This window comes from Mustela nigripes, chromosome 6 (assembly GCF_022355385.1).
Source record: "Mustela nigripes isolate SB6536 chromosome 6, MUSNIG.SB6536, whole genome shotgun sequence".
In the NCBI taxonomy this organism is placed as follows: Eukaryota; Metazoa; Chordata; class Mammalia; order Carnivora; family Mustelidae; genus Mustela; species Mustela nigripes.
In genome coordinates this window covers 130,105,837-130,133,686 of record NC_081562.1, presented here as the reverse complement: position 1 = coordinate 130,133,686, position 27,850 = coordinate 130,105,837, and the positions used below count along the sequence as shown (strand labels likewise).

The 27,850-nt window shown below is 36.2% G+C and overlaps 1 protein-coding gene across 1 annotated transcript in view; it reads left to right on the top strand.

Annotated features, from left to right (window-relative positions):
* The window catches only part of MALRD1 (MAM and LDL receptor class A domain containing 1), a 751,478-nt gene that overhangs the window by 457,295 nt on the left and 266,333 nt on the right, over positions 1-27,850 (top strand). Inside the window, 1 exon segment of the mRNA XM_059404562.1 lies at positions 24,321-24,504. Coding sequence (XP_059260545.1) covers positions 24,321-24,504 — 184 coding nt within the window.

Below are 27,850 nucleotides of genomic sequence, written 5' to 3'. Positions count from 1 at the left end.
GTTAGCAGCTTTAAATGCTCAATCTCTAATTGTCACAAAACACAGGGCAAATATGACAGTTTCCATTTTTTACATAAAGAAAGGGAGGTTCATGATGGTTAAAAACATGTCTAATTAGTAAAGAACTGGGTTATTTCCGTTATGCTCCACTGAGCTCAAAATAAATATACTTGAGTCAGATTTGAAAGTGGTGAGAGGTTGTAGTTTCTCTGTCACTGACCATGTGGTTTAAGGGGTGGGAAATACCGAGAAAAAGCCGCATTGCCCTCCTATACAAGTCTCATGGAAGACATCACTCATTGTTCTTTTTCTGCTAAGCCCCTCGGCAGTTTTGGAGTTTTCAGTCTTTGATAAATGAGAGGCAGCTTTGGCATCTCAAATTTATGGATAGAACTTTCTATCAATTTTATTCTTTTAATATATTCACGTAATCCTTTTCTAATCTTCCTGTTTTGTGTGTGTGTGTGTGTGTGTGCATGTGTGTGTGTGTGTGTCTATTTGCAGCTTCCTTTTACTAATGAATGTGGTCATGAGGAATTTCATCGCCGACATCTAGGTCAGTGTACTAGGATCTGCCTAATTTTTACCATAAGTTTTTTCTTAACCACCTTATTATCACTTAGTTTTATCTTGTTACACTCTAGCATCATCATTTCTAATCCCTGGAACAAAAACAGGAGTAAATAAGTGCAATAATTATTCCTTACATGTAGTGTTCTTGTCCCTAGTAAATTTCTTGCCTTTTATTGCTGAGTAATTAACCCACCACTAATGGGCATTCAGGTCTCGGTGATGTCGTCCAAGACTTTAAGGAATGCATACAGCTCTTTTATGCTATTAAACCTTAGTATGGCTCTCATATTTTGTGTGTGTTTGTGTATATGTATGTATGTATACATATATTCAATCATATAGATAGATAGATAAATAGATAAAATTAAAGGCTAAATCAAATCACTTTCATGTATGGTTCTTATTCTAGCATTTCAGCAGTTAAAATATCCAGATAATAAATTATAGAGTAAGCGTTGTTCAGTTTTTAAACAGAAATAATACTTGTGGTTTAGCAGGGGCATAAACCATGTCTTACAGATGACCTCTTGTTAGTGGAGCCCTCCAGTTCCCGGTAGTAGGTGGCAGCATGGGCATTAGATTCAGACAAATCTGAGTTCAGTCTCTACTCTGCCCTTAAATTGCTTGCTGTGTGTTCTCAGCTTCAAGTTTCCCAACTACTGAAACTCAGTTTTCTTATTTATAAAGTGAATTATTAATAGGTAATTTCAGGATTGTTTTTAGCATTCTAAGACTGTATCTAAGACCCCAGAATAATTATAGGTATTACTATAATTACTATGTTAATACTATTATAATCTATATATAGTATATACGTATAAGAAAGGAAATAAAAGGTTCAATTATCTTCTGTATAGGAGATATTTTATATGGCATCTTTGATAGAGGAACACAGAAATAAGACATGGAATTTCCCATTAAGGAATTCATCCCAATAAGATACACACACACACACACACACACACACACACACTAAATATAACTACACATATACATATACAAGCAGACCAAATATTAAATCACGTGCAATAATTTCCTGAACTGGAAGCATCAAGAGTTGTAAAATTTCCCATGAAGGAATTCATCCCAATAAGATACACACACACACACGCACACACACACACACACACACATACACACACAAAATATAACTACACATATACATATACAAGCAGACCAAATATCAAACCACATGCAATAATTTCCTGAACTGGAAGCATCAAGAGTTGTAAATGCTTGACAATTCTTTCTTATCACTTGTCCAGAATCTCTGACCATTGTCAGCTGTTCTAAGTCAATGTCCCCACCTTGTGGACAGAATAAAGAGTCTGACCCCACATCACTTTCCCTTTCTGCCTTCTTGTCTTCTTGGTGTGGGGAGAGAGGCTTTGGTAATCTGGACACAAGTAGATGGTCTCTAAAAGATTTAGCTGGCTAAATCTAAATTCAATGCAGGCTCCATATTTGGTGATTTTCATCAAAGGTATTCCTTCTTCATAAAATACAGGTAGATGTTTATCTCCTTCGTCTTTTCTCTTCTCTTCAAACTTCATAGCCAAGCAGCTGCTCAAAATGATTTGTTTATCTGAAATTGCTCTTATTAACTCTGAAATTCTAATCTCTGATTACTACCTTCTATCGTTTTATTTCTCAAAGTACTAAACATTGCTTTCTATCTCATGGTAAGCCCAAGATCTCCTTTTTCTCCTAATCTCTGCCTCTTCTCCATCATGCCCACCACACCCATCCCCATTTTCAGAGGATTGTTTCCCATGTGCTAGGTGATCTTCAATAGCCTTTATATATATTATCTCTTTTAATCATTTCAGTCTTCTGTGTTGGATGCTATAGGTCCACACTTCCCTGTCCAATTTTAAATTCAAAACTCTAAAGCACTCTGAAAATTAAAAACAATGTTTTTTACTCATTTGACATCAAGACCTGACAAAAACTAGAAGAGGCTATTGCAAGTCTTGATTGATTCCACTGAATGAAAAATGGTCATGTTTTACTCCGGAAGTATTCATGTATCTTACTGTGGAATCGATAGTACAAACTTGCTGGATATACACCTAAAATAGGGTAGGTGTACTGTAATGTCTTCCTAAAGTCTGAAAAATTCTGAATTAAAAAGCACATTTATCACAAAAGGTTGAAATCACAAACTGTGAATGAGTATTGCTGTCATTGTCACTTACTTCACAGCTAAGGAAGGAAAGATCAAAGTGAATGGGGCCACCTGCCCAAAGTCACACGCTAGTAAGTGATGTAACTAAAATCCCAAAGTCGATCTGTATCCAGAACCTGATCTTTAAGCACGCACTTCTTCTGATAAATGCTGTAGCCCTAAATTTTCTGAACTCTGTCCTATATTTTTTTTCCTGAATATTTTCAACAGTCTTTGTACGATTTCTAGTTCCTAGTTTCGGGCTACCAAGGAAGCAGTCTCACTAAGTTGCTCCATTAATTATCAGCTACCAGGGGCTTCTGATTGGTTAAAGGACTGATTCTTAAATTCTCACAAAGGCATTAAAGACACTTTCCATAACATGACCCTGGTCTGTATGTCTGTATGTCTAATCTTGACTCTGGTTTTTAACACACTTTTGAAATTCTAATTGCATCAAACAATTCAGGGCCCCAAATATTCCAACACTTCTGTATGCCAGTGCTTTTAATCGTATGGTACTCTTTGCTTGGAATGTTCCCATTATAGCTGATGTACTTGGTGGTCTCTTGATGAGTTTACAAGGCCCAATTCAAATGCTACACCCTTTAATGTATCTTATTAGTTTCATGTAGACCCTTCATCTCACTGCAAACCCCCACCAAAGCACTATGCCATGTTCCATGATATAATGGAATTTGCTCACACTCGAATGCGATATATATGGTGTTTTTCTCCCCTTCAGTTTGTGAGCCATTTAAATAATAACTTATTTTTCTTCTCAACACTCAGCTGAATTAATGGCATATAAAAGAAACCTAATAATAATTGATTGAAATTAAAATACAGCATTCATGTGAATCATATCTATTCGGATTTCATTACTTTCCTCACATGCATCAGGGAATATTAAAATGTAGTTAGCAATTTCAACATGCCTCCTTTGAGCTTATGCAAAAAGAAACTTGAAGTTTTATTTCTATCATTATAACATTTTATTAGCAAATGGAAGAATACCTGACTTAGGAGTCAATGCTCAATATATGGGTTAAACAAGTAGAAAAATGATCAATTCATTTTATGAAGCTGGCATTTTAATCTTTAATTAATAAACCATTATTTATCTTATTTAATTCCTATCCTTTTTGAATTAATGTCTTATCTCTTATCTCTTTTGTTATTGACTTAATTCTTATACTTTCGTCTTTGTTTTCATATCTTAGGTTTGTAATCTTTTTTCAATGTATCTTTTTATTTCATTATTCTACTCTGAGAATAGAAGTTTGGGTATTTTTGACTTTTCTGTTAAATAACAAACATTATTCCTATTTTGGGGAATCCAGTGATTTATTCAAGCAAGAAAATTCTCCCATTCTTTATATATACATAATACATACTTTCCTGAGTAGTAGCACCTTTGTACATTGAATTTTGTGTTTATTACCTAGTATTGATTCTTAGAGGAATTTGAATTGCAAATATGACTTTTAACACTCTACCGAAAGATTTTTATTCACATTTTATAAACAATGTATACTGGTGTCCCTTTGTGAAGAAAAATTTGTACAAGGATCTTAGCTTGAAGTTTGCTATTCTTTTGTACACATTTGCTGTTGTACACACATTTATCTGTTTTATTTTCTCTGCCATTATTCCCCACCCCTCAAGGAAGACAGCAAACTGAGTTACGTCCAATAATTTTGTCATAAAATGTTGCTCTTCTGTTTGCATTGAATCATTATCAACTCTCATGAACAGCAGTGTGCCAAGGGACAGATACAATCATTCATGACTGATATTTTGCTCCAGACCTTGCTGTCTCCTTATATTATTCTTCCTGTCTGATGCTTCCTAAGGACTCCTCATTTTTATTTTTTTCCATTGTTCTTCTGTGTTCAACCATAGGAATGTTTTTCTCCTTCAGGAACCAAATGTAGTGTGAAAGACAGTAGAAACCAGCCATCAACCACTAAGTAGGAAATCACCTTGAATATCATAGATTGGGGATTTTAATTGGGTTAGTGAGCTATTTCTATAAAGAGTATAATAAAGACCTTGCAAGAATCATTCTGAGTCTAACTTTTTACCTCTATGGCCTGTTCCTTATTATGGATAATTCTTGCATTCCTTTTTATATCACCGGAGATTTAGAACAGTTGTAGGAAAATTATCTCTATGCATATAATAACACACTCTTTAGAGAACATACCTTTCGGTGGGTTTTTAAAAGTTTATGACAATTAGGGGCATCTGGGTGGCTCAATGGGTTAGGGCACTGCTTTCGGCTTAGGTCATGATCCCAGGGTCCTGGGATCGAGTCCCGGATCGGGCTCTCTGCTCAGCGGGGAGCCTGCTTCCTCCTCTCTCTCTCTGCCTGCCTCTCTGCCTACTTGTGATCTCTCTCTGTCAAATAAATAAATAAATTCTTAAAAAAAAAAGTTTATGACAATTAAGTTATACAATTTAAACTTATTGAAATTAGGGGCACCTAGGTGGCTCAGTGGGTTAAGCCTCTGCCTTTGGCCCGGGTCATGATCTCAGGGTCCTGGGATGGAGCCCCGCCTTGGGCTCTCTGCTCAGTGGGGAACCTGCTTCCCCCTTTCTCTCTGCCTGCTTCTCTGCCTACTTGTGATCTCTGTCAAATAAATAAATAAAATCTTAAAAATTTTTTTAAAATAAATTAAACCTATTAAAATAAGTGTTTACCTGTATCAGAGAAAGAATCTGAAACCAAATAGAAGTTTTAAGGGAAGCTTTGAGGTAATTTTCAGCTGTACTAGTAATTTCATGCAACATCTTAATTCACAAGTTGAAATTAAATATCCATTCATTCACTAAACAAATGCTTTTGTAGGACCTGCACTATGTCAAGATCCATTTTAGGCGTGGTGCTCCAAAGGTGAAAAAGATGGGAGAAAGCTCTCATCCTCACGGATCTTAAATTGTGGTGAGAAAGACAGACAATGACCAAATATTGAGGTAATTGAAGCATAAAATGATATTGAAAAGTAAAAAGTGAAAGGTACTATCAGCAACAGAGTAGGAGTGAGGGTAGAACCCACCCTCAAGGTTCTGTCCACTTCTCTAAGGTGATATGGGAAGAAAAAAAATCCTATCACTAAATACTGCACTTCTGTAATTCCAGTAATTGCATTCCTGCTACAGTTTTTTCTTCCTCTCCCAAATTCCAAATATGCTAGATCCTTGTCAAGTTTGAAAAAGAAATTAAAATATTTTAGATGCTTTATAATAAAAATGTTTTCAGATGATATTCTATACATTGCATACTCATCAAGTATCTGTTACGCAAGGTGCTTTTGTTTCTTTTCACAGAAATATGTCTACGAAATGCAGTCCATTTCTGGTTGTTTATTAATCACTCACTATATGCAAGGCACTGTGTGAGGTACCATTTCTCAGATCTTGCCCAGCATTGCCTTCTGTATATCTAAGAGGAGAGGCAGATATTTATCTGGTCGTCACACTAGTAAAGACTTGATATAATTACAAGAGTGGTGAGTGCTGTGAAGGAGAAGCACATAGTCGTCTCAGTCTCTGGCAAGGAGGTATGATCGAGTTGAGGAGATCACCGAGAGCTGCACAAGGAGGTGGTGATTCCACTGAAGCATGAGTAGGAATTAACTAGATGAGAAGAGGAAACTAAAAGATTTCATAGGAATGTGCAGAGAAGGGAAGGAGCCTGGGCTATTGGAGGACTGCAAGAGAGTGAGTGCGCTTGAGGCAGGAGGAGGAAAGAAGAGAAGCCTGGTGAAATGAGGTCCGGAGGGGGTCTGTGAGCCACTTTAATGTTGAGGCTGCAGGTGTCTGCTAATGGAGCAGTATAGCAGCCTTCTGGTGTCATGATGTCAACGTTGATTTTATGAGATCACTTGATAGGGCCAAATTTTATTTAATAGCATGTCAGCCATACTGCCTATGGCACATAGACCCTGCTTACTCACGATTTACTCTACCACCAAGAGAAATGGGTCCATGCAACAATTAGTCTATGAGGTGGTGCACGCATACCTCATGCTTTCCTGGTTAAAGGATATCTTAATGCCATATTCAGTGGATGATAAAATAGTTCTGGGTCAGATATATTGGGACACTCTTGATGTCCAAACCCAACAAACAATGATAATTATTCTAGGGCACTGTGGGAGAAATTCCTTAGCTCTACTAACTCTATCTGAAAACAACAGCTTTCAACAATGAGCGTGGAAGAAAGTGACCTTGTGAACATGGAGGGAAAAAATTAATATTTGTGTGGAATATGGAAAAACTCAAATAAGAGTTGTGCATGGGGATTTTTGTGATCACTCTATAAACAAAGAAGACAAACACTGTATGAACTTCTCCAGACCATGTAAACATGTAGCTCCCAGTCCCAAAGGGAGATCCATAAAGAGCTTTCATCAGCTGTGATATGGCAAAAATGCATATGAATGGAAATAGGGATATAAATAGGGAATGTAAATAGGGATTAAAAAAAAACCAAAAATGTGTTTTTATGAATGAAAAAGGAACTGAACTTTCTATCTTACATACTGTAAATGCCTTTATGATTCTGTGGCTGGAAATCCTGGAAAACAGAAGGATTGGTATGGTAAAATGAAAGTGATTATAAGAAATTAATTATACAACTTCAGCTTCATTGATCTCTATACTCACAAACTGTTTACTTAAGTGACACATATTGGTTGCCTAATTTTTTTAAGAAATTTGTCAAGAAATGCATGTTTTGGATTTAAAGGCACAATATTCTAGCAAAAAAAAAAAAAGTAACAGTATCCTGTTTAAAATGGTTTTGCCAAATATATGTTTTGTTTTTTTAATTTATTTATTTGACAGAGATCACAAGTAGGCAGAGAGGCAGGAAGAGAAACGGGGGAGGAAGTAGGCTCCCCGCTGAGCAGAGAGCCCAATGTGGGGCTCCTTCCCAGGACCTTGGGATCATGACCTAAGCCGAAGACAGGCTTTAACCCACTGAGCCACCCAGGGGACCCTCAGCAAATACATGTTTAAAAAAACCACATATATCTACCCGGTGAGTATATTGATTTCTCAGTATTATCCACCCCCCAGCAGAAAAACTCCTGTAAACACAAGAGCCACTGACTAAAGATATTATTGCAAGAATACCTGTTTGCTAGGTATTACTGTGGAAGAGATTTTATGCAATTTTAAAATAGCCTACCCTTGATTTCATTCTATTTATAAAAACTCAGAATAACATTAGCCTGTATACAAACTATAACCTTTTAATATGTTTGCAGTTTTAAAGAAATTTCTAGGTTTATTTTTAAATACTTGATGTTTTAGAGGATTTAAAGAATTAGACATTATTTATCCACTTGATACAAATATTATTCTAAGCCCTAACCACTCCTTTCCATTCCTTAAAATGTATTTTTAAAATATTGTAACTATAGTAGGTTTTAATACCATTAAAATCATCCATGTGGATTCAAATATTCAGTGTTTTACTCTTGTCCAGAGGCAGAGGATGAAACTAGGCTGTGAAGCCAATGATTAGGGCCAACCATGTATTAAATGATTTTTCTTTTATTGGTTAGATTCAAAATGATCTCTCTACAGCATTTCATCTTTTTATGTATCTTTTATGTGCTCAATCTTTTATGAGCATAATGCTTATTTATAAATGTTTAAATTGTTTTGATTAGTTTGAAAAAAAAAACAACAGCAAGAAAAATCACGGACATACTAGACACAAAGCGAAAGTTTAATTTGGGGCGCCTGGGTGGCTCAGTCAGTTAAGCTTCTGCCTTCGGCTTAGGTCATGATCCCAGAATCCTGGGATTGAGCCCCACAGGGGGTTCCCCGCTCAGCAGGGAGCCTGCTTTTCCCTCTCCCTCTGCCTGCTTCTCCCCCTGCTTGTGTTCTCTTTCTTTATCTGTGTCAAATAAATAAAATCTTTAAAAAGAAGGAAAGAAAGTGTAAGTAGAATATTTATTATGTTCCACAGTTTTTTGTCTTCCTTCCCAATCCATATACTGTTTCTTTTTTTTCTCCTTACTGAACTAGCACAGAGTTACAGTACAGTGTTGAGAGGAGTGGTGTAAGAGGGAACATTCTCGCCTAAGCTATAGGATCTTAATGGGAAAACCAAGTTTCTCACCATTAAGTATATTTCCTGTAGATTTTTTATAGATGTGTTTTGTCAAGTTGAAGTTATCCTATATTCCTAGTTCACTGAGAGTTTTTATCATAAATGGGCATTGGATTTTTGTCAAATGCTTTTTGTGCATCTCTTGATATAATGTGATTTTTGTTTTTTACATATTCATGTGATGGATTATATTAATTTATTTTCAATTGTTGAACCAGCTTTGCATACCTGGGATAAATCCCACTTGGTCACTGTATAAAACTCTTTTTTTATTTCTTTAGATTAAGATCTATAGATGCTTATATTTTGTTCCGGGTTTTTGCATCTACGTTTCTAAGAGATATTGGTCTATAGTTTTCTTGTAATGTCTTTATGTTGGTGTTAGAATAATGCTGCCCTCATAGAATGAATTACAAACTATTCCCTCTGCTTCTATCTTTTGAAAGAAAATATAGAGAATTCAATAGAATTTATTTTTTAAATGTTTGGTAGATTTCACAGATGAACTCATATGCGTCTGAATCTTTTAGTTTTGGTAGGTTATTAATTATTGATTCCGTTTCTTTCATAGCTATGGTATAGGCAGATCATTTGTTTCTTCTGTGTGAATTCTGGCAGATTGTGCCCTTCAAGAAATAGTATATTTTATGTAGGTCATCAAATCAGTGGGCAAAAATTTGTTTGTAGTATTCTTTTATTATCTTTTTAATTTCCATAGGCTTTATAGTGATGGTCCCCTCGTTTATTTCTGTTATTAGTATTTGTGCACTCTCTTTTTTGTCTTAGCATGACTAAAGGATTATCAGCTTTTTTCTTATCTTTAAAAAATAGCTTTTGGGGGGCGCCTGGGTGACTCAGTGGGTTAAAGCCTCTGCCTTTGGCTCGGGTCATGATCCCACCTGGGATCGAGCCCCGCATTGGGCTCTCTGCGCGGCAGGGAGCCTGCTTCCTCCTCTCTCTCTGCCTGCCTCTCTGCCTACTTGTGATCTCTGTCTGTCAAATAAATAAATAATCTTAAAAAAAAATCTTTTGGTTTTGTTGATTTTCTCTTTGGTTTTCTGTTTCAATTTCATTGAATTCTGCTATAGTTTTTCTTTTCCTTCTCCCTTTTTTTGGACTTAATTCGAAATAGTTTTGAAGGTAGAAATTAAGAGTGCTAGCCACAACAATCAGACAAGAAAAATAAACACAAGGTGTCCCTATTAATAAAGAAGAAATTAGATAATTAGTTTTAGATCTTTCTTCTTTTCTAATATATCCATTTAATACTACAAGTTTCTCTCTAAGTACTCCTTTCAGTACATTGCACAAATTTTGATGTTTTATTTTCATTTCAGTTTAGTTAAAAATACTTTAAATTTCTCTTGAGACTTCTTCTTTGACTTATGAGTCACATAGAAATGTTTTGTTTTATCTCCACGTATTTTAGGATTTTTAACTATCTCTCTGTCCCTGATTTCTAGTTTAGTTTGATTGTTGTATGAGAGCAGATACTGTGTGATTCCTATTATTTTTTCAGCTTAATACGTTTGCTTTATGGCCCAAAGCATGGTTTGTCTTGACAATTGTCCCATGTAAGCTTGAGAGAAATCTGTATTCTGCTGTTGTTGGATGAAGTAGTCTATAGATGTCAAGTATGTCCAACTGATTGATTCTGCTGTTGAGTTCAGCTGTGTCTTTACTGATTTTCCACCTGCTTGGTCTGTCCATTTTTAAGAGGCATGTTGAGCTCTCCAGCTATGATTGTGGATTCATCTACTTTATCTTGAAGTTCTGTAAGTCCTTACCTCATGTAATTCAAATGCTCTATTATTTGGTATTTACATGTTAATACTTGTTATGTCTTCTTTGAAAATCGATCTCTTTAACATTGGTAGTTTCTTTTTTGGAATACTTCTCCCTTTGCTTTTAAATGTATCTCAACAGGAGCCTTTGATGTGATTTTTTAAGCCTCTTTTTGAATTATGGCAAAATACATAGAACACTAGACTTATCCTAACAATTTTCAAGTGTACAGTTCAGTGGCCCTTAGTACATTCACATTATTGTGCAGCTATCACCGTCATCCCTCTAAGAATTCAGGTTGAATAACTGAAACTCTGTACCTCTTAAAAAGAAGCCCCTTTTCATCCTCTTCCAGGCCCCGGTAGCCACCATTTTACTTTCTGTGTCTGTGAATTTGACTACTTTAGATGCTTTATATAAGTGGGGTCATCAAGTATTTGTCTTCTCGTGACTGGCATATTTCACTTAGTATAATGTCTCCAAGTTGTATCTATGTTGTAGGAAATGTCAGATGCCCTTCCTTTGTAGGGTGAATAATATTTCATTGTATGTATTGGCACATTTTATTCTTCCATTCCTCTGTTAATGGGCCCTTGGGTTGCTTCCACATCTTCCGAATTGTGAGTAATGCTGCTATGTACATGAATGTACAAATACTTCTCTTCAAGTCCCTGATTCCATTTCTTTGGGTATATACCTAGAAGAAGGATTGCTGGATAATACCATAGTTAGATTTTTGGTCTTCGAGGAGTTGCCTATCGTGACTGCACCATTTTACATTATCAACAACAGTCCACAAGGATTTCATTTTTTCAACGTCCTCACCAACACTTGTTATTCCTTTCCTTTTCCTTCATTTCTTTCTCTCTTCCCTCTCCTTTCTTTTCTTTTCTTTCTTTTCTTCTTCTTTCTTTATATATGCTTGGTTGTATGTATTTTATACTGTATGTGCTATTCTTTTTGAGTACGTTATAACTTTCATTATATTGATTATTTTCCCCCTTTTTTTCCCTAGAGATACATCTTTGTTTTAAATATGTGCATCCAAATGATCATTTCCTATTGCTACAAAGCACTCTGTGAGGTATACTCATTATATTTTGCTTTTTCACCCTCTCATTGCCTGACTTCCACAGAGTCTGAGGATCTCTTTGCAGGTCATTTGATCTTTAAAGTTTCCTCTTACATAAATTGTTTGTGAATCTCTCTTACATATTTTTTTCTGCCTTGTAATTTTCCTATTGACTTTTTGGAGTTATTCTTATAATTTAGCTTATAGTCTTTAACATATTTATATTTCTACTGTTGCTGTTATGGTGAAACTTCCTAATTGCTATTTCTTTCTCTCTTTTTTTTTTAAGTTTACCTTTGACTTTTTTTTCTTTTTTTAAGGCTGGTTTTGGTCTTTAACTTAAAACACATTACTTACGCTCATTTACCCCCATTAATTTCTATCCCTTAACTAGATAAGCCATTTATCGTGCTCTTATGACAATATTATCTCTGTCCATCGCTTTCTCCTATACTTCTTTCCACTGTCCTAAGAACTGATAATATGAATACTTTCTTTATTTTTCTCTCTGGATTATTTGTGATAACACTCTGTATTCTTTGGCCCCAACTTTGATGTTTTAAGATTTTATTTATTTATTTTAGAGAGGAAGAGAACACAAGCAGGGGGGGAGAAACAGGGAGGGAAAGGAAGGGGGAAAGAATCTCAGGTAGACTCCACACTGAGCACAAGCCTGACATGGGGGTCATCCTCATGACCCTGAGATCATGACCTGAGCTTAGACCAAGAGTCAGATGCTTAACCGGTTGAACCACCCAGATGCCCACCAACTTTTATATTTTAACACTACCCTCATTTTCTGTAATCTTCTGAGAGATTCTCTTGAATTTCTTTTCTTATTTTACCATATGCTCTAATATTTGTGATGGGGACTTTTTTATGTCAAATTTGAGGTCCTGTATATGGGATGATAATTTTTCTTAGGCCTTAATATTTGACTGACAGTGTGGCTGGGTATAAAACTTTAGGTTCAAGGTCCTTTCCTTCGATACATACAGTTATTATTTTACTGTCTTCTTGTATCCCAGATTGTTATGAGGAAGTCTGATTTCTATCTAATTATTGACCTTTTCTTTTTCTGGAAATTTTTAACATTTTTTTCTTTGCTAGTCTCAAGTTTTATTATAGTACATAAGTACATTTGTCATTCTTTTCTATCTTATTTGATAATTCACACTGAAATATTGTCTTTAATATTTTTATGTGTCCCTTTCTTTTCTTATTTCTTAATCTTTGTGGAACTCCTTTTATCCATATATAGGCCTATTTTTATCCTTAAAATATCCTTTAGATATTTTAAACTTCCTACTCCTCCTTTTTCTGCTGACTCCTATGAAAGTTTAGGAATCAGATTCTTTCTACTCATTAATTAATTTTTCAGTGGTAACCATTCTTCTGTTTTTATACCTATTTTGTTTATATGGACATACTATATTTTTCTTACCCAATATTTCTACTTAGTTATGTTTATGATTTCTTGTTTTATTTTATATTGCTATATCACTGCTTCTCTTCTTAGGTGTATGCATGAAACCTTTATTTTTGTCTCTAATGTATTGTTTAAGTTTTTATTTCAATTCCAGTTAGTTAATAGGTAGTATAATATTAGCTTCAGGTATACAATACAAGTTATCCTGTACTTCCATATAAAACCCAGTGCTAAAACTCTGATTTCATCTGTTTTCTTAAATTTCCCTTTAGATGTTATATGTTGTTTAGTTTATTGTTATCTTTTTTTAATTAACATATAATGTATTATTAGCCCCAGGGGTACAGTCTGTGAATCATTAGGCTTACACACTTCATAGCACTGACCATAGCACACACTCTCCCCAACGTCCATAACCAAACTACCCTCTCCCTTGTCTCCTCTCCGCCAGGCAACCCTCAAATTGTTTTGTGAGATTAAGAGTCTCTTATGGTTTGTCTCCCTCCTGATCCCATCTTGTTTTGTTTTTTTTTCTTCGCTATCCCCCAAACCCCCCACGTTGCCTCTCAACTTCTTCATATTAGGGAGATCATATGATAATTTCTTTCTCTGATTGACTTTTTTCGCTTAGCATAATACCCTCTAGTTCCACCCACATTGTCACAAAAGGAAAGATTTCATTTCTTTTGCTTTGGCTATATAGTATTCCATTGTATATATATACCACCTCTTCTTTATCCATTCATCTGTTGATGGACATCTAGGTTCTTTCCATAGTTTGGCTATTGTGGACATTGCTGCTATAAACATTCAAGTGCATGTGCCCTTTCGGATCACTACATTTGTATCTTTATGGTAAATACCCAATAGTGCGATTGCTGGGTCATTGGGTAGCTCTATTTTCAACTTTTTGAGGAACCTCTATGCTATTGTCCAGAGCTTGCATTCCCACCAACAGTGTAGGACGGTTCCCCTTTCTCTGCATCCTCGCCAGCATCTTTCGTTTCCTGACTTCTTAATTTTAGCCACTTTGACTGGTGTGAGGCAGCATCTCGTTGTGATTTTGATTTGTATTTCCCTGATGCCAAGTGATGAGGAGTACATTTTCATGTGTCTGTTGGCCATCTGGATGTCTTCTTTGCAGAAATGTTCTTTCATGTCTTCTGCCCATTTCTTGATTAGATTATTTGTTCTTTGGGTGTTGAGTTTGCTAAGTTCTTTATAGATTTTGGATACTAGCCCTTTATCTAATATGTTGTTCGCAAATCTTTTCTCCAATTCTGTCAGTTGTCTTTTGGTTTTGTTGACTTGTTTCCTTTGCTTTGCAAAAGCTGTTGGTCTTGATGAAGCCCCATTAGTTCATTTTTACCCTTACTTGCTTGCCATTGGTGGTATTTCCAGGAAGAAGTTTCTGTGGCTAAGCTCAAAGAAGTTGCTGCCTGTGTTCTCCTCAAGGATTTTGATGGGTTCCTTTCTCACATTGAGTCCTTCATCCAACTTGAGTCTCTTTTCATGTGTGTTGTAAGGAAATGGTCCAGTTTCTTTTTTCTGCATGTGGCTGTCCAATTTTCCCAACACCCGTTTGTTGAAGAGACTGTTTTTTTTCCATTGGACATTCTTTCCTGCTTTGTTGAAGATTAGTTGACCATAGAGTTGAGTGTCTATTTCTGGGCTCTCTATTCTGTCCCATTGATTTATTTGTCTGTTTTTGTGCCAGTGCCATACTGTCTTGATGATGACAGCTTTGTAATAGAGCTTGAAGTCTGGAATTGTGATGCCACCAATTTTAGCTTTCTTTTTCAATATTCCTCACACTATTCGAGGTCTTTTCTGGTTCCATATAAATTTTAGTATTTGAAAAAAAAAATGGATGGTATTTTGATAGGGATTGCATTAAATGTATAGATTGCTTTAGGTAGCATAGACATTTTCACAATATTTGTTTTTCCAATCCATGAGCGTGGAATGTTTTTCCATTTCTTTGTGTCTTCCTGAGTTTCTTTCATGAGTACTTTATAGTTCTCTGAGTATAGATACTTTGCCTCTTTGGTTGGGTTTATTCCTAGGTATCTTATGGTTTTGGGTGCAATTGTAAATGGGGTTAATTCCTTAATTTCTTTCTTCTGTCCTGTTGTTGGTGTAAAGAAATGCAACTGATTTCTGTGCATTGATTTTATATCCTGACACTTTACTGAATTCCTATACAAGTTCTAGCAGATTCGGAGTGGAGTCTTTTGGGTTTTCCACATAAAGTATAATATCATCTGAAAAGAGTGAGAGTTTGAAGACTTCTTTGCTGATTTGAATGACTTTAATTCTTTTTGTTGTCTGATTGCTGAGGCTAGGGCTTCTAGTACTATGTTAAATAGCAGTGGTGATAATGGACATCCCTGCCGTGTTCCTGACCTTAGCGGAAAAGCTCTCAGCTTTTCTTCATTGAGAATGATATTTGTGGTGGGTTTTTCATAGATGGCTTTGATGATATTGAGGTATGTGCCCTTTATCCCTACACTTTGAAGAGTTTTGATGAGGAAAGGATGCTGTACTTTGTCAAATGCTTTTTCAGCATCTATTGAGAGTATCATATGGTTCTTGTTCTTTCTTTTATTGATGTGTTGTATCACATTGACTGATTTGCAGATGTTGAACCAACCTTGCAGCCCTGGAATAAATCCCACTTGGTCGTGGTGAATAATCCTTTTAATGTACTGTTGGATCCAATTGGCTAGTATTTTGGTGAAAATTTTTGCATCTGTGTTCATCAAGGATATTGGTCTGTAATTGTTTTTTGATGGGGTCTCTGTCTGTATCAAGGTAATGCTGGCCTCCTAAAATGAGTTTGGAAGTTTTCCTTCCATTTCTATTTTTTGGAACAGTTTCAGGAGAGTAGTTTTAATTCTTCTTCATATGCTTGGTAGAATTCCCCTGGGAGGATGCCTGGCCCTGGGCTCTTGTTTGTTTAGAGATTTTTGATGACTGCTTCAATCTCCTTACTGGCTATGGGTCTGTTCAGGTTTTCTATTTCTTCGTGGTTTGGTTGTGGTAGTTTATATGTCTCTAGGAATGCATCCATTTCTTCCAGATTGTCAAATTTGCTCATGATATGTTCTTAAAATTGTCTGTATTTCTTTTTTTTTCATTCATTTATTTTCAGCATAACAGTATCATTATTTTTTTTTACCACACCCAGTGCTCCATGCAATCTGTGCCCTCTATAATACCCACCACCTGGTACCCTGACCTCCCATGCCCCTGCCACTTCAAACCCCTCAGATTGTTTTTCAGAGTCCATAGTCTCTCATGATTCACCTCCCCTTCCAATTTACCCCAACTTCTTTGATGTTGATTGTGATCTTTCCTCTTTCATTCATGATTTTATTTATTTGGGCCCTATCTCTTTTCTTTTGGATAAGTCTGGCCAGGGGTTTATCAATCTTATTAATTCTTTTAAAGAACCAGCTCCTAGCCTAGTTTCTTTGGTTTGTTCTATGGTATTTTTGTTGTTGATGATGTTTTTGTATTTTTGTGTGTGTGTGTTTCTATTTCATTGATATCTGCTCTGACCTTTCTTATTTCTCTTCTCCTGCTAAGTTTAGGCTTTCTTTGCTGTTCTTTCTCCAGCTCTTTTAAGTGTAGGGTAAGTTGTGTATTTGAGACCTTTCTTGTTTTTTGAGAAAGGCTTGTATTGCTATATAATTTCCTCTCAGGACTACCTTTGCTGTGTCCCACAGATTTTGAACCATTGTGTTTTCATTATCATTTGTCTCCATGAATTTTTTCAGTTCTTCTTTAATTTTCTGGTGACCCCTTCATTTTTTAGTAGGATGCTCTTTTGCCTCCAAGTATTTGAGTTTTTTCCAAATTTCCTGTTGTGATTGAGTTCTAGCTTCAGAGTATTGTGGTCTGAAAATATGCAGGGAATGATCCCAGTCTTTTGGTTTCGGTTGAGACCTGATTTGTGACCCAGGATGGGATCTGTTCTGGAGAATGTTCGATGTGCACTAGAGAAGAATGTGTATTCTGTTGCTTTGGGATGGAATGTTCTAAATATATCTGTGGTATCTATCTGGTCCAGTCTATCATTTAAGGTCTTTATTTCCTTGTTGATCTTTTGCTCAGATGATCTGCCCATTTCAGTGAGGGAGATATTAGAATCACCTACTATTATTGTATTATGATCGATGTGTTTCTTTGATGTTGTCATTAATTGGTTTATATAGTTGGCTCCTCCCATGTTAGGGGCATAGAAATTTAAAATTTTTAGATCTTCTTGTTGGACAGACCCTTTGAATATGATATAGTGTCCTTCCTCATCTCTTATTATAGTCTTTGGCTTAAAATCTAGTTGATCTGATAAAAGGATTGCCACTGCAGCTTTCTTTTGATGTCCATTAGCATGGAAAATTGTTTTCCACCCCTTCACTTTAAATCTGGAGGTGTCTTTGGGTCTAAAATGAGTTTCTTGTAGACAGAATATGGATGGATTTTTTTTTTTATCCATTCTGATACCCTGTGTCTTTTGATTGAGGCATTTAGCCCATTTACATTCAGTGTAACTATTGAGAGATATGAATTTAGTGCCATTGTATTGCCTGTAAGGTGACTGTTACTATATATTGTCTCTGTTCCTTTCTGGTCTGTTACTTTTAGGTTCTCTCCTTGCTTAGAGAACCCCTTTCAATATCTCCTGAAGGGCTGGTTTGTTACAAATTCCTTTAGTTTTTGTTTGTCCTGGAAGCTTTTTATCTCTCCTTCTATTTTCAATGATAGCCTAGTTGCATATAGTATTCTTGGCTGCATGTTCTTCTCATTTAGTGCTCTGACTATATCATGCCAGTTATTTCTGGCCTGCCAGGTCTCTGTGGATAAGTCTGCTGCCAATCTAATATTTTTACCATAGTATGTTACAGACTTCTTGTCCCAAGCTGCTTTCAGGTTTTTCTCTTTGTCATTAAGACTTGTAAATTTTACTATTAGATGTCGGGGTGTGGACCTATTCTTATTGATTTTGAGGGGGGGTTCCTTGCACCTCCTGGATTTTTATGCTTGTTCCCTTTTCCATATTAGGGAAATTTTCTATAGTAATTCTCTCCAGTATACCTACTGCCCCCCCTTTCTTCTTCTTCTGGAATCCCAATCATTCTAATGTTGTTTCATCTTATGGTATCACTTATCTCTTGAATTCTCCCCTCATGATCCAGTAGTTGTTTGTCCCTCTTTTGCTCAACTTCTTTATTCTCCATCATTTGGTCTCTATAGCACTAATTATCTCTTCTCCCTCATTTATCCTATCAGTAAGAGCCTCCATTTTTTAATTGCACCTCATTAATAGCTTTTTACAATTTCAGGTTGGTTATATTTTAGTTCTTTTATTTCTCCAGAAAGGGCTTTTATTTCTCCAGGGAGGGTTTCCTCTAATATTTCCATGCCTTTTCTGAACCCTCCAGCACCTTAAGAATCATCATTCTGAACCCAAGATCTGACTTATTACCAGTGTTCTCTTTGATTAGGTCCCTAGCCTTTTGGTACTGCCTCTTGTTCTTTTTTTTTTTTTTTTTTTTGTGGTGAGTTGTTCTGCCTTCTCATTTTATGCAGGTAAGAATATGTGGACAAGAGAGTAAAATACTAAAAGGGCGGCAAAGGCCCTAGAAAGATGTATGCTAACCAAATCAGAAGAGACCTTAAACCAAGGAGAGAATAATGGGGGTAAAAGGAATTTTTTTAAAAGAAAAATTTAAAGTAATTTCTATATATATATTTTATTATTTTAATTTTAAAATTGTATATATACATATAAAATTTAATATATATACACACACACACTGTGTATTATATATATATGTGTATATATATATATATATATATATATGCACACACACACACGTATGTGTATATATATATTAGACTGGTGAAAAGAACAGAGCCACCAATTTGATTTTCGGGGTATTTTGGTCTCTTAGAAGAAAATACCTCCCAAAATTTTAAAGAAAGAAGAACATATATATACAAAAATAAGGGTAAACATGATGATGGGATGTAATATGACTGTAAAGATGAAAATTTTTTAAAAAAAAATTCTAAAAAAGGAATTGATAAGTTGGTTGGGAAAGAAAGAAAAAGAAAGTGGAGAAAATTTGTTCAGGCTGGAGACCAGAAAAAATCCGTGTGCTAGATTTATGGTATATTTTGATCTATTAGAAAAAGTTCTGTCCCAAAATTTTTTAGAAGAAAAACCTGTTATGTATACAAAAAATAAAGTTAGATACAATGAAGGATAAAATTTGACTATAATAATGAAGGTTTTAAAAGATTTTTTTTAGAAAGGTGTTGTTAAGATAAACTAGTTAAAAAATGTTAAGAGGAAAAGTTTAAAAAATTAAAATAAGAAAAAAAGGTAAAATTTAAAAAATTTAATTAACTTTGCAAGATTAAAGAATCATGGGGAGAAAGCCATGAGTTCTATGCTTTGTTTTCCTCTCCTCTGGAATTCCGCTGTTTGTGATCAGTCAGCTTGGTCCTGGCTGGATGGTCTTGCTGATCTTCTGAGGAGGGGCCTGAGTAGTGATTCTCAAATGTCTTTGCCTGAAGTGGAATTACACTGCCCTTGCCAGGTCCCGGGATAAGTAATCTGCTTGAGTTTGCTCTTGGGAGCTTTTCCCTGAAAGCTTTTGGTAGAGCTCTGGAGGACTGGAATGCAAAAGATAGCCTCCCAATCTCTGGATCAGAGGAGCTGAGAGCTCGGGGACCCACTCCTCAGTGCACCCTTGGAGAAAAGCACTCAATCACTCCCATCTCCCTGGTCTCTGGCTGTGCTCCAAGCTCACCCAGCCCGTGACCAAGTGTTTCTATCTCTGGTGCATGACCCCATCTGGAGTCTCCAACCCTAGCAGATTCCTGCCACTCTGCTCTTCCAGTGGCTCTTCCCGGATCTGCCACTTTTGGGATCCCTGCTCAAAGAGCAGTGGTCTGATTGTGCCAAAGATCACAGTTTAATGTAATCCTGAGGTGAGAGCTCACTCCTCAGCCCCGTCTCTGTAGCCGGCTTCCCCACTCTAATACCTATGAGCTCTGCTACACTCAGACACCCCCAATCCTTCTTTGACCCCATGGGACCTGAGACCACGGTCTCCCAGCAAGGGCTCCACCCCTGCTTCGCCTTCAGAGCGATGTCCCTCAGTGGAGCAGACTTTTAAAAGTTATGATTTTGTGCTCTGTTGTTCCACCGCTTCCCGGGAACTGGCCCTTCCTCCCATGGACTATCTTCCCGTGGCTTCAGATTCACTTCTCCACATATCCTACCTCTCAGAGAGTGGTTGATTTTCTGTTTCTAGAATTGCTGCTCTTCTTCTCTTCGATCTCCTGATGGATTTGTAAGTGTTCAGAATGGTTTGATAACTATCTAACTGAACTTCTGTGACCTGATGTCATCTCAGTCTGTTACCCCTCTGCCATCTTGACACCACACTTATTGTCATCTTTTAATAGTTATTTGGCCCTGGGAGCCTAGTAACTTTGGCCTATGAGCTTGTAGTATAGTAGTAATGTGAGTTGCTGTCTCTGGTGATTCAGGGAAAGGCAGAAGGCCAGCCATTTGCCTGTCTCCCACTCACCACTGTAACACACATTGCCATATATTTGGATATAAATGTTATAATAAGTATGTAACTTATTTATTAAAAGGACAAGTTTTAGTAAGTGACATAAAGAGTCCTGAATAAGTAAAAAAATAAAAGATAACTCAGGGTAAAAATAATTCAACATTTAAAGTTTCAGCTTTAATTATTAAATTATTCTAAAAATCATTTGGGAGACTGAATGTATGAGAAAACCTAAAGAGCAAAAGAAAAAAATTGAGGATGAAAATGTGACCTGCTAAAATGCAACATTAAGACTTAATCAACTCCAGTGTAGCAACTTTACTTCCCTTTATGTCTTTACTCTCTTGCACTTAAAGTATTTATTCCTTAATTATTTTCTTTATATACATTGAAAACCACATGAGATGGTATTTTAATTCTTCTTCAGCCATCAAAAATAAATTCAAGAACACAAGGAAAGTTTACTGTATTTACTCATATTTTAGCTGTTTTTTAAATCCCTTCTTGATAATTATTCTAAGGTTTATTCTTTTATCCTCTCCTTTATGCTTGAAGAAACTCTATTAGCCATTCGTTTATGTTATGTCTACTAGTGACAAATTCTCTTTGTTTTCCTTCATTTGAAAAAGTCTTGGAAGAAGCGGTCCTAGGCTCTGTGCAGCCTTTGCTTTGTGGATGGAAGCAGAGTTTTAGTATTTCTCACATATTTTCTTTTCATGACACAAAAGGGAAACACTGGCATAAACTATGAGGGCAGGGTTGCCTGGGTGGCTCAATCCTTAAGCATGTGCCTTTGGATCAGATCATGATCCCAGCACCTGGGATCGAGCCCTACATCGAGCTCCCTGCTCAGAGGGAAGCCTGTTTCTCCCTCTCCCACTCCCCCTGCTTGTGTTCCCTCTCTGGCTGTCTCTTTCTCTGTCAAATAAATAAAATACTAAAAAAAAAAAAAAGTATGAGGGCAAATACATTTCCAGAACAAATACACAATATATAAAATAAAGAGTCAAAATGCATAATACATGGAAATCAGTTAAAAGTTAGGTAAATTGTTAAATTATAAGAAGAGAGTATTCCTTCAATTTCTATAATTTAATTATTATTGAACTAATGTCTATTTTTACTATTATTAGTGTGGCCAGTCACTTTTCATATGTTTATTACCTTGGGTTCTTGGGATAGTTCACCATCCATACAGATGAATGGGAGAGATATATCCTTGGCCAGTGGCAGAGTCATGAGTTGAAATTAAGAGGGTTTTCCTTTTATCAATTTAGAAAGAATAGAAAATCAGAATATTAAGTAAATAAAGCAACAGTGTATGTATGTGGAACAAAAATTAGATTGACATATAACTACTTTTTGAAAAATTGTTCTGATGTATATTGACATATATAAGAATAATAAATACCTATACTTATGTAACTTTTCTAGTAATTTATTTTTATGACTTTCTCATATTAGATTATTACCTCCACAATGAGACACACACTCTCTCTCTCTTTTTTTTTTTTTCACCTTTTTATCCCTGGTATCTAACATAGTACATGTGAACATCAAATGTTTGCAGAATATATGAATGAATTGACAGATAAACTAATAAGCAAATCTCCCATTTTACATTTGGATGCATAATTTTGGAAATTATGGGGATAAGATTTGATTTATTTAAAGAAGAATGATAGTAAATATATTAGATATTCTAATGTCACCCGCCATGAGATTGACCCATGGTTGGTTTTCCAAAGAATTCACCTTTGTTTTCTTTTCTTACTACATAATATGATAATGGATATATTATTCAAATCTCTTTTTCACAAGAAGGTCAGTTGTAAGATTGAAGAAATGGTTTTTATTTTATGGATTAAAGTAATCACACAACCTTCTGTGATGGTATTTGTTGAAAACCCTTTGGGGGCTTGTCACAGTTAATGAGTGGTTCTAGAAACTTCAGAAGTAGATTAATAGAAAATATTAGCAAAGTGAGTTAAGTTTGTAAATTAAGGCAGACTTTACCAATATCCATGCCTGTTATGTTGTTATGTGTCAGACAGGCCCCCTCTACTTTAATCTTTAATTTAAGTAATCATTCCTTTGATTCCGCATCACTACAACATCACTGACAGTCAGTGATTAACCTTAAAAAAGGCTTTGCTTCTTTAGTTATCAGAAGGATATAAAATCCTATTAATTAGGTGCGAATTTCCCATCCCCTTCAAGGCAAAAGTTACATGAGTCTCTGGGTATAAAGACTTTTCTTATTCTTATTTATTTATTTATTTATTTATTTTGGAGGGGGAAGGCTGTTCAGAAATGTATCTAGACACCATTAGTTGTTTTGCAAAGTTAAGTTTGGATTAACTAATATGAGGCTCCACTTTCTTTGTAATTCAGCCAAGGAAGAACTGTTTGATTGTGTCTCCCTCAGCACAACAAGGTGTCAGCCATATTTATCAACATTAGTACCCTAAAAGCTTGAACCTGTAAAAATGTAATTCCTTTGGATCCTTTTTCCAATATTTCTCTTTTTCTTCAGCTTATATTAAAAAAATACCTGTAAATTATGTATTTCACAGTTACATGCTATAAATCTGTTGGAACAGCTTGCTTGATTTTCTGGCTGCCATTCCCCTCAGTATTTTCCCTCGATTCCACGGTTTGATTACAAGCTTCAGACACAAGGTTTTGTTGTTACTGTTGTTAATTTGTTATGAAAACAAAATAGTGGATCCTGAGATATTAGTTATTTGGGGCTAACCATAAACATAAACATAGATGTGCATATATTTATAATACTATATATAGAAAATATATAGTTTATTTATTTCTCCTTCCTTCAATGTGTCCATCATCATGATTTATTAAAACATCTAATTCTCGGGAGGAACTAGGTCTAGAAGACCAAAGAGCAATGAGAACCAACTTTAAACATATGGAGGAGGTACTTACATAAGTGTTTTAGAAAATTAATTTTTCCTTTATAACTGAAGAGTGATCCGTCATATTATAATAGAATTTTTTAGATAGCCAAAATAATATATTAGTAGGATTTTTGAAATCTTGCTGATCTTAGAAATCATCACTTTGCCACCATAGCTCACTTCACAATCCCTTTGTTATATCCGTCAGGGATAGTGATTTCTCCCACGTATTCCTCCTTCCATCCCATTTCTTCCATTTCTTCTCTTCCCCTGTGTAAATTATTTCCACTCAGAATACGAATTGAAGGTTGGGGGAGCATCCCAAGCTATAATCCAGGGTTTCTATAAAATGTTCAGATCCCATGAGATATCGAGGATTTCGTGTACCTGCAGAGGAGAAGTGGAAAGCACTGAGTGAGCTACTCCTAGATAGTGGTGTCTTTGAAAACACCCAACAGATTTATCGGTGCTGCTAGGAAACACTGTAGTAGACTAACATGCCTCGGTTTCGCTGAGGTCAGGGACATCACGGATAGTATCAGAGTTCCAGGGTTTGTTTTATAATCAGTTTTCCCTAAGCAAATGCTTCTGTTCTAAGGGATTGGCTGTGTTTCTTCTGTGGTGTTTATTTCTCTACTGCAGACAGAGAAAGGACTGTCAAAAGTATGGCAAGAACCTGAGCAGAACTCTGCTGAGCATTGGCAAAAGGCTGCCATCCTGCTAGGAAAGCTAAGGAATTTCGAAGTCATATTCCAAGGCATCAGAACCAGGGATCTGGGAGGAGGAGCGGCAGTTGATGACATTGAATTTAAAGACTGCATGACTGGTGAGTTTCTGGAAATCACTTCTTTTTGGAACAACTGTCGTAATCTAGGCATTTTTATCTTTACTTCTCATTTACAAAATGTTCTGCTGTCATCTATTTGGTACATGCATACAAATATGTTGAAAGGGTTCATTTCATAATTGTTGAACACCCATGTTAAGGGAAGATAGCTTCTCCCTACCATTCGTACATAAGCATTTAATCCCTTTCTTGCTTCAGACCATCCCCTGACATACAGAAATATTTCCCTTTGCATTTATTTTGCAACACAATGTAAGTGTATGCCTAACATTTACATACATTTATCTAAATCAATTTAAAATGAACCAGTTAAAAAAAAAATTGGTAGAAAGCCCTCACTTAGTGGAAATAGGAGAAATAAATTCAACCCAGACTTGAATTGAGAGCAGAGCTTTGGGTATTTAAAATGCTACTTCAGCAAGTGCGCAGCAACTTGAACAATTTTGCTCTCATTTATCTCACTTCCAAATGTGTGAAGTATAACTGTACTTAGATGTTCTTTACAAAACTACCCAGAAAATGTCAAAAATCATTACAAATACACTGGCAAAGTTCTTTCCGGGGCACTATTCCATCTAATTTCCAAAACAGCGCCATGCGAATGACACTGCCAACGAATTCTGCACTGATTCTCTTGGAGGCGAGCTCCTGGGACCGAGAGCTAAACTTGAGTGCTGTTTCATTTTATTATTGCTCTCACATTAAAGTATCTTTTCACTGAGGCAGCTCATTTTATGAGCAAGGCAGCTTCAAAGATCCCAGATGATGTAGGGAGCGCAGAGCTCCGGGTCTTCATGTGGAGAATGGGACAGGATTTGGGCGTGGAGATGTTTGGGAGAGGGTTCTGGACAGCAGGAAATGAGGCTCTGGACATATAATCATGAAGAGGTATCTTAGAAGGTAGGCGTTTGTTCTAGAAGAAAGAACTTCTTCAGTTCTTCTCTAGTCACCTTCCTAGTAATATGCTGATTTTCCATTATAGTTAGTTCTTCAATTTATAAATGATTCTGGCAACTTAAAAAAAAAAAATCTCCAGAACTTTTTTTCCTAAGATTTTTGAAAGAAAGAAGTTTTTATTGAACAGAAGAGATTCCTTTCCTCTTCAGGGAGGCAGAATGATTATTAGATGGGCTGATTCAGGGAAGATATCTGAGCATTATTATTCCAACTTTGCCAGTTTTGTGGAGGAGTTTACACTGTCCCCCCCCCGCCATTCTTATGAAGTCCTGTGAGAATTTACATGATTATAATCATTGCTCCGCCTACTGAGAAATACTTTAATATCTTATGTTTAGTGATAAAGTACTTTTTAGGCCTATAGTTCTTACTGTGTCTTGGAAATAAAGAGGCAAATCATGACGAGTTGTACTTGAACGTGGTCAGTTGTGTATCAAATATGTTTTAGGACAAAGTAGCCACTGCTTTATTAAGAAGCAGTTAAAGCCCAATCTGCTACAGGTAATGAAGGTTTTCAAATTATGTTTTAGTTAAGATAGAAGAAAAAAAGCATTACGACAAAGTGTGCAAGAATATCTATGAAACTAAAAGACAATGATTCTTTTGTCTCCTTAGGTTTTTCTTTATTAAGTTGTTTTTGTTTCTTTGACTGAGACAGTGAGAGAGGGAACACAGCAGGGAGCCTCATGTGGGGCTTGATCCATTGATGCTGGGTTCATGACCTGAGTCAAAAGCAGATGCTTAAGGACTGAGCCACCCAGCCAGGACTTGAGTGTCCTCTTAGTTTTAACCTACATGCCATTAAAATGTTAATGTATTACTCAGAATTTGTTACCCTAAGCTGCTTGGCACTGCCACTGATTTAGAAGAGAATGGCATTTAACTAAACACCCCAAAATCAGAGAGGCACTATAGAACAGTTATTAAGAACAGAGTCTTGTGATACCTGGGTGGCTCAGTCAATTAAGCATCTGACTCTTGATTTCAGCTCAGGTCATGATCTCAGGATGGTGAGATCGAGTTCCTGCCCCCCTCAGTCTCCCCTGTCTGTGAGGAGTCTGCTTCTCTCCCTCTTCCTGTCACTCTGCTTCCCAACCCCCACCTTGAGCTCTCTCTTTGTCTCTCTAAGATAAAATAAATCTTTAAAAAAAAAAAAAAAAGAAAGAAAAGAAAAGCACAAGGAGTCTTATGGGACACCTGGATGGCTCAGTTGGTTAAGCATCCGACTCTTCATTTCGGTTCAGGTCATGATCTCAGGGTTGTGAGATTGGGCTCTGTGCTCAGCAGGTATCTGCTTGAGAGTCTCTTTCTTCCCTCTCACTCACCCACTCTCTCTCTCTCTAAAAGAAAAATTAAAAAAAAAAAAAGAACAAGGAGACTTGAGTCCAACTATCTGGGTATGGAATCAGCTTTTCCAGTTACTAGTTTGGGTGACTTTATTTTAGTTTGCCTCAGTTTCCTTATCAATAAAATGGGGACGATAACAATAGTACTTCCATCATAACTTCCTGTGAATATTAAATCTGTTAATATATTTGAAGTGCTTAGAAGAGTCTTGACACACAGTAAAATCTGTGTATCACATTTTATTGTTATAGTCGTCACCCTTCCTACTGACCATGACCATGTTCTCAGTTGGTGTTTTATTGCCCTGCACCAGGTAGCCAACTTCAAATCATATGCAGACACATTGTCATAGAGTCTGCCATGGAATTGTTGCTGTTAGCCATTTGAGGTGAAGAACTTAAAACATTACATCATGTTTATTTTTCCGTCCCATACTACCGATAGCAAAAGACCATATTTTATGTGATACCATTTATATGAAATATCTATAACAGGCAGATGTGTAAAGACAGAAAGTAGATTAGTGGTTCCATAGGGCTGAAGGAAAAAAGGGCTGAGGAGTAACTATTAAGGAACATGGCATTTCTGTGGAGGATGATGAAATATTCTACATTTTTTATGGCAGTTGTTGCACAACTGCATAAATATACAAAAGACATTAAATTGTAAACAAAATACAGGTGACCTTAATGGTATGTAAATTCCAAATTATAACACAATGAAGTTGTTTAAAATATGTATAAAAGCAGGGAGAATTATGGAAACATGGTAGTGATGATGCAGAGTGGTTTTTGGGTTTTCCCAAGTTCTCACATCAAAACAGTCAGAGCACCTAGTTAGCAAAGTCAGTAAATCACAGAAAACATAGACAACAAAATTAAGTGCAAAGGCATCCCTCCAAAAGCCAGTATATAAGCAAATAGGGATAAACCACCAATAGCCACAAGACCTGTGTGTTATTTATGTCTGTAAAGGAGAAGGCAGGAGAATCATGAGAGAGCCAACAGACACTCACTGGGAA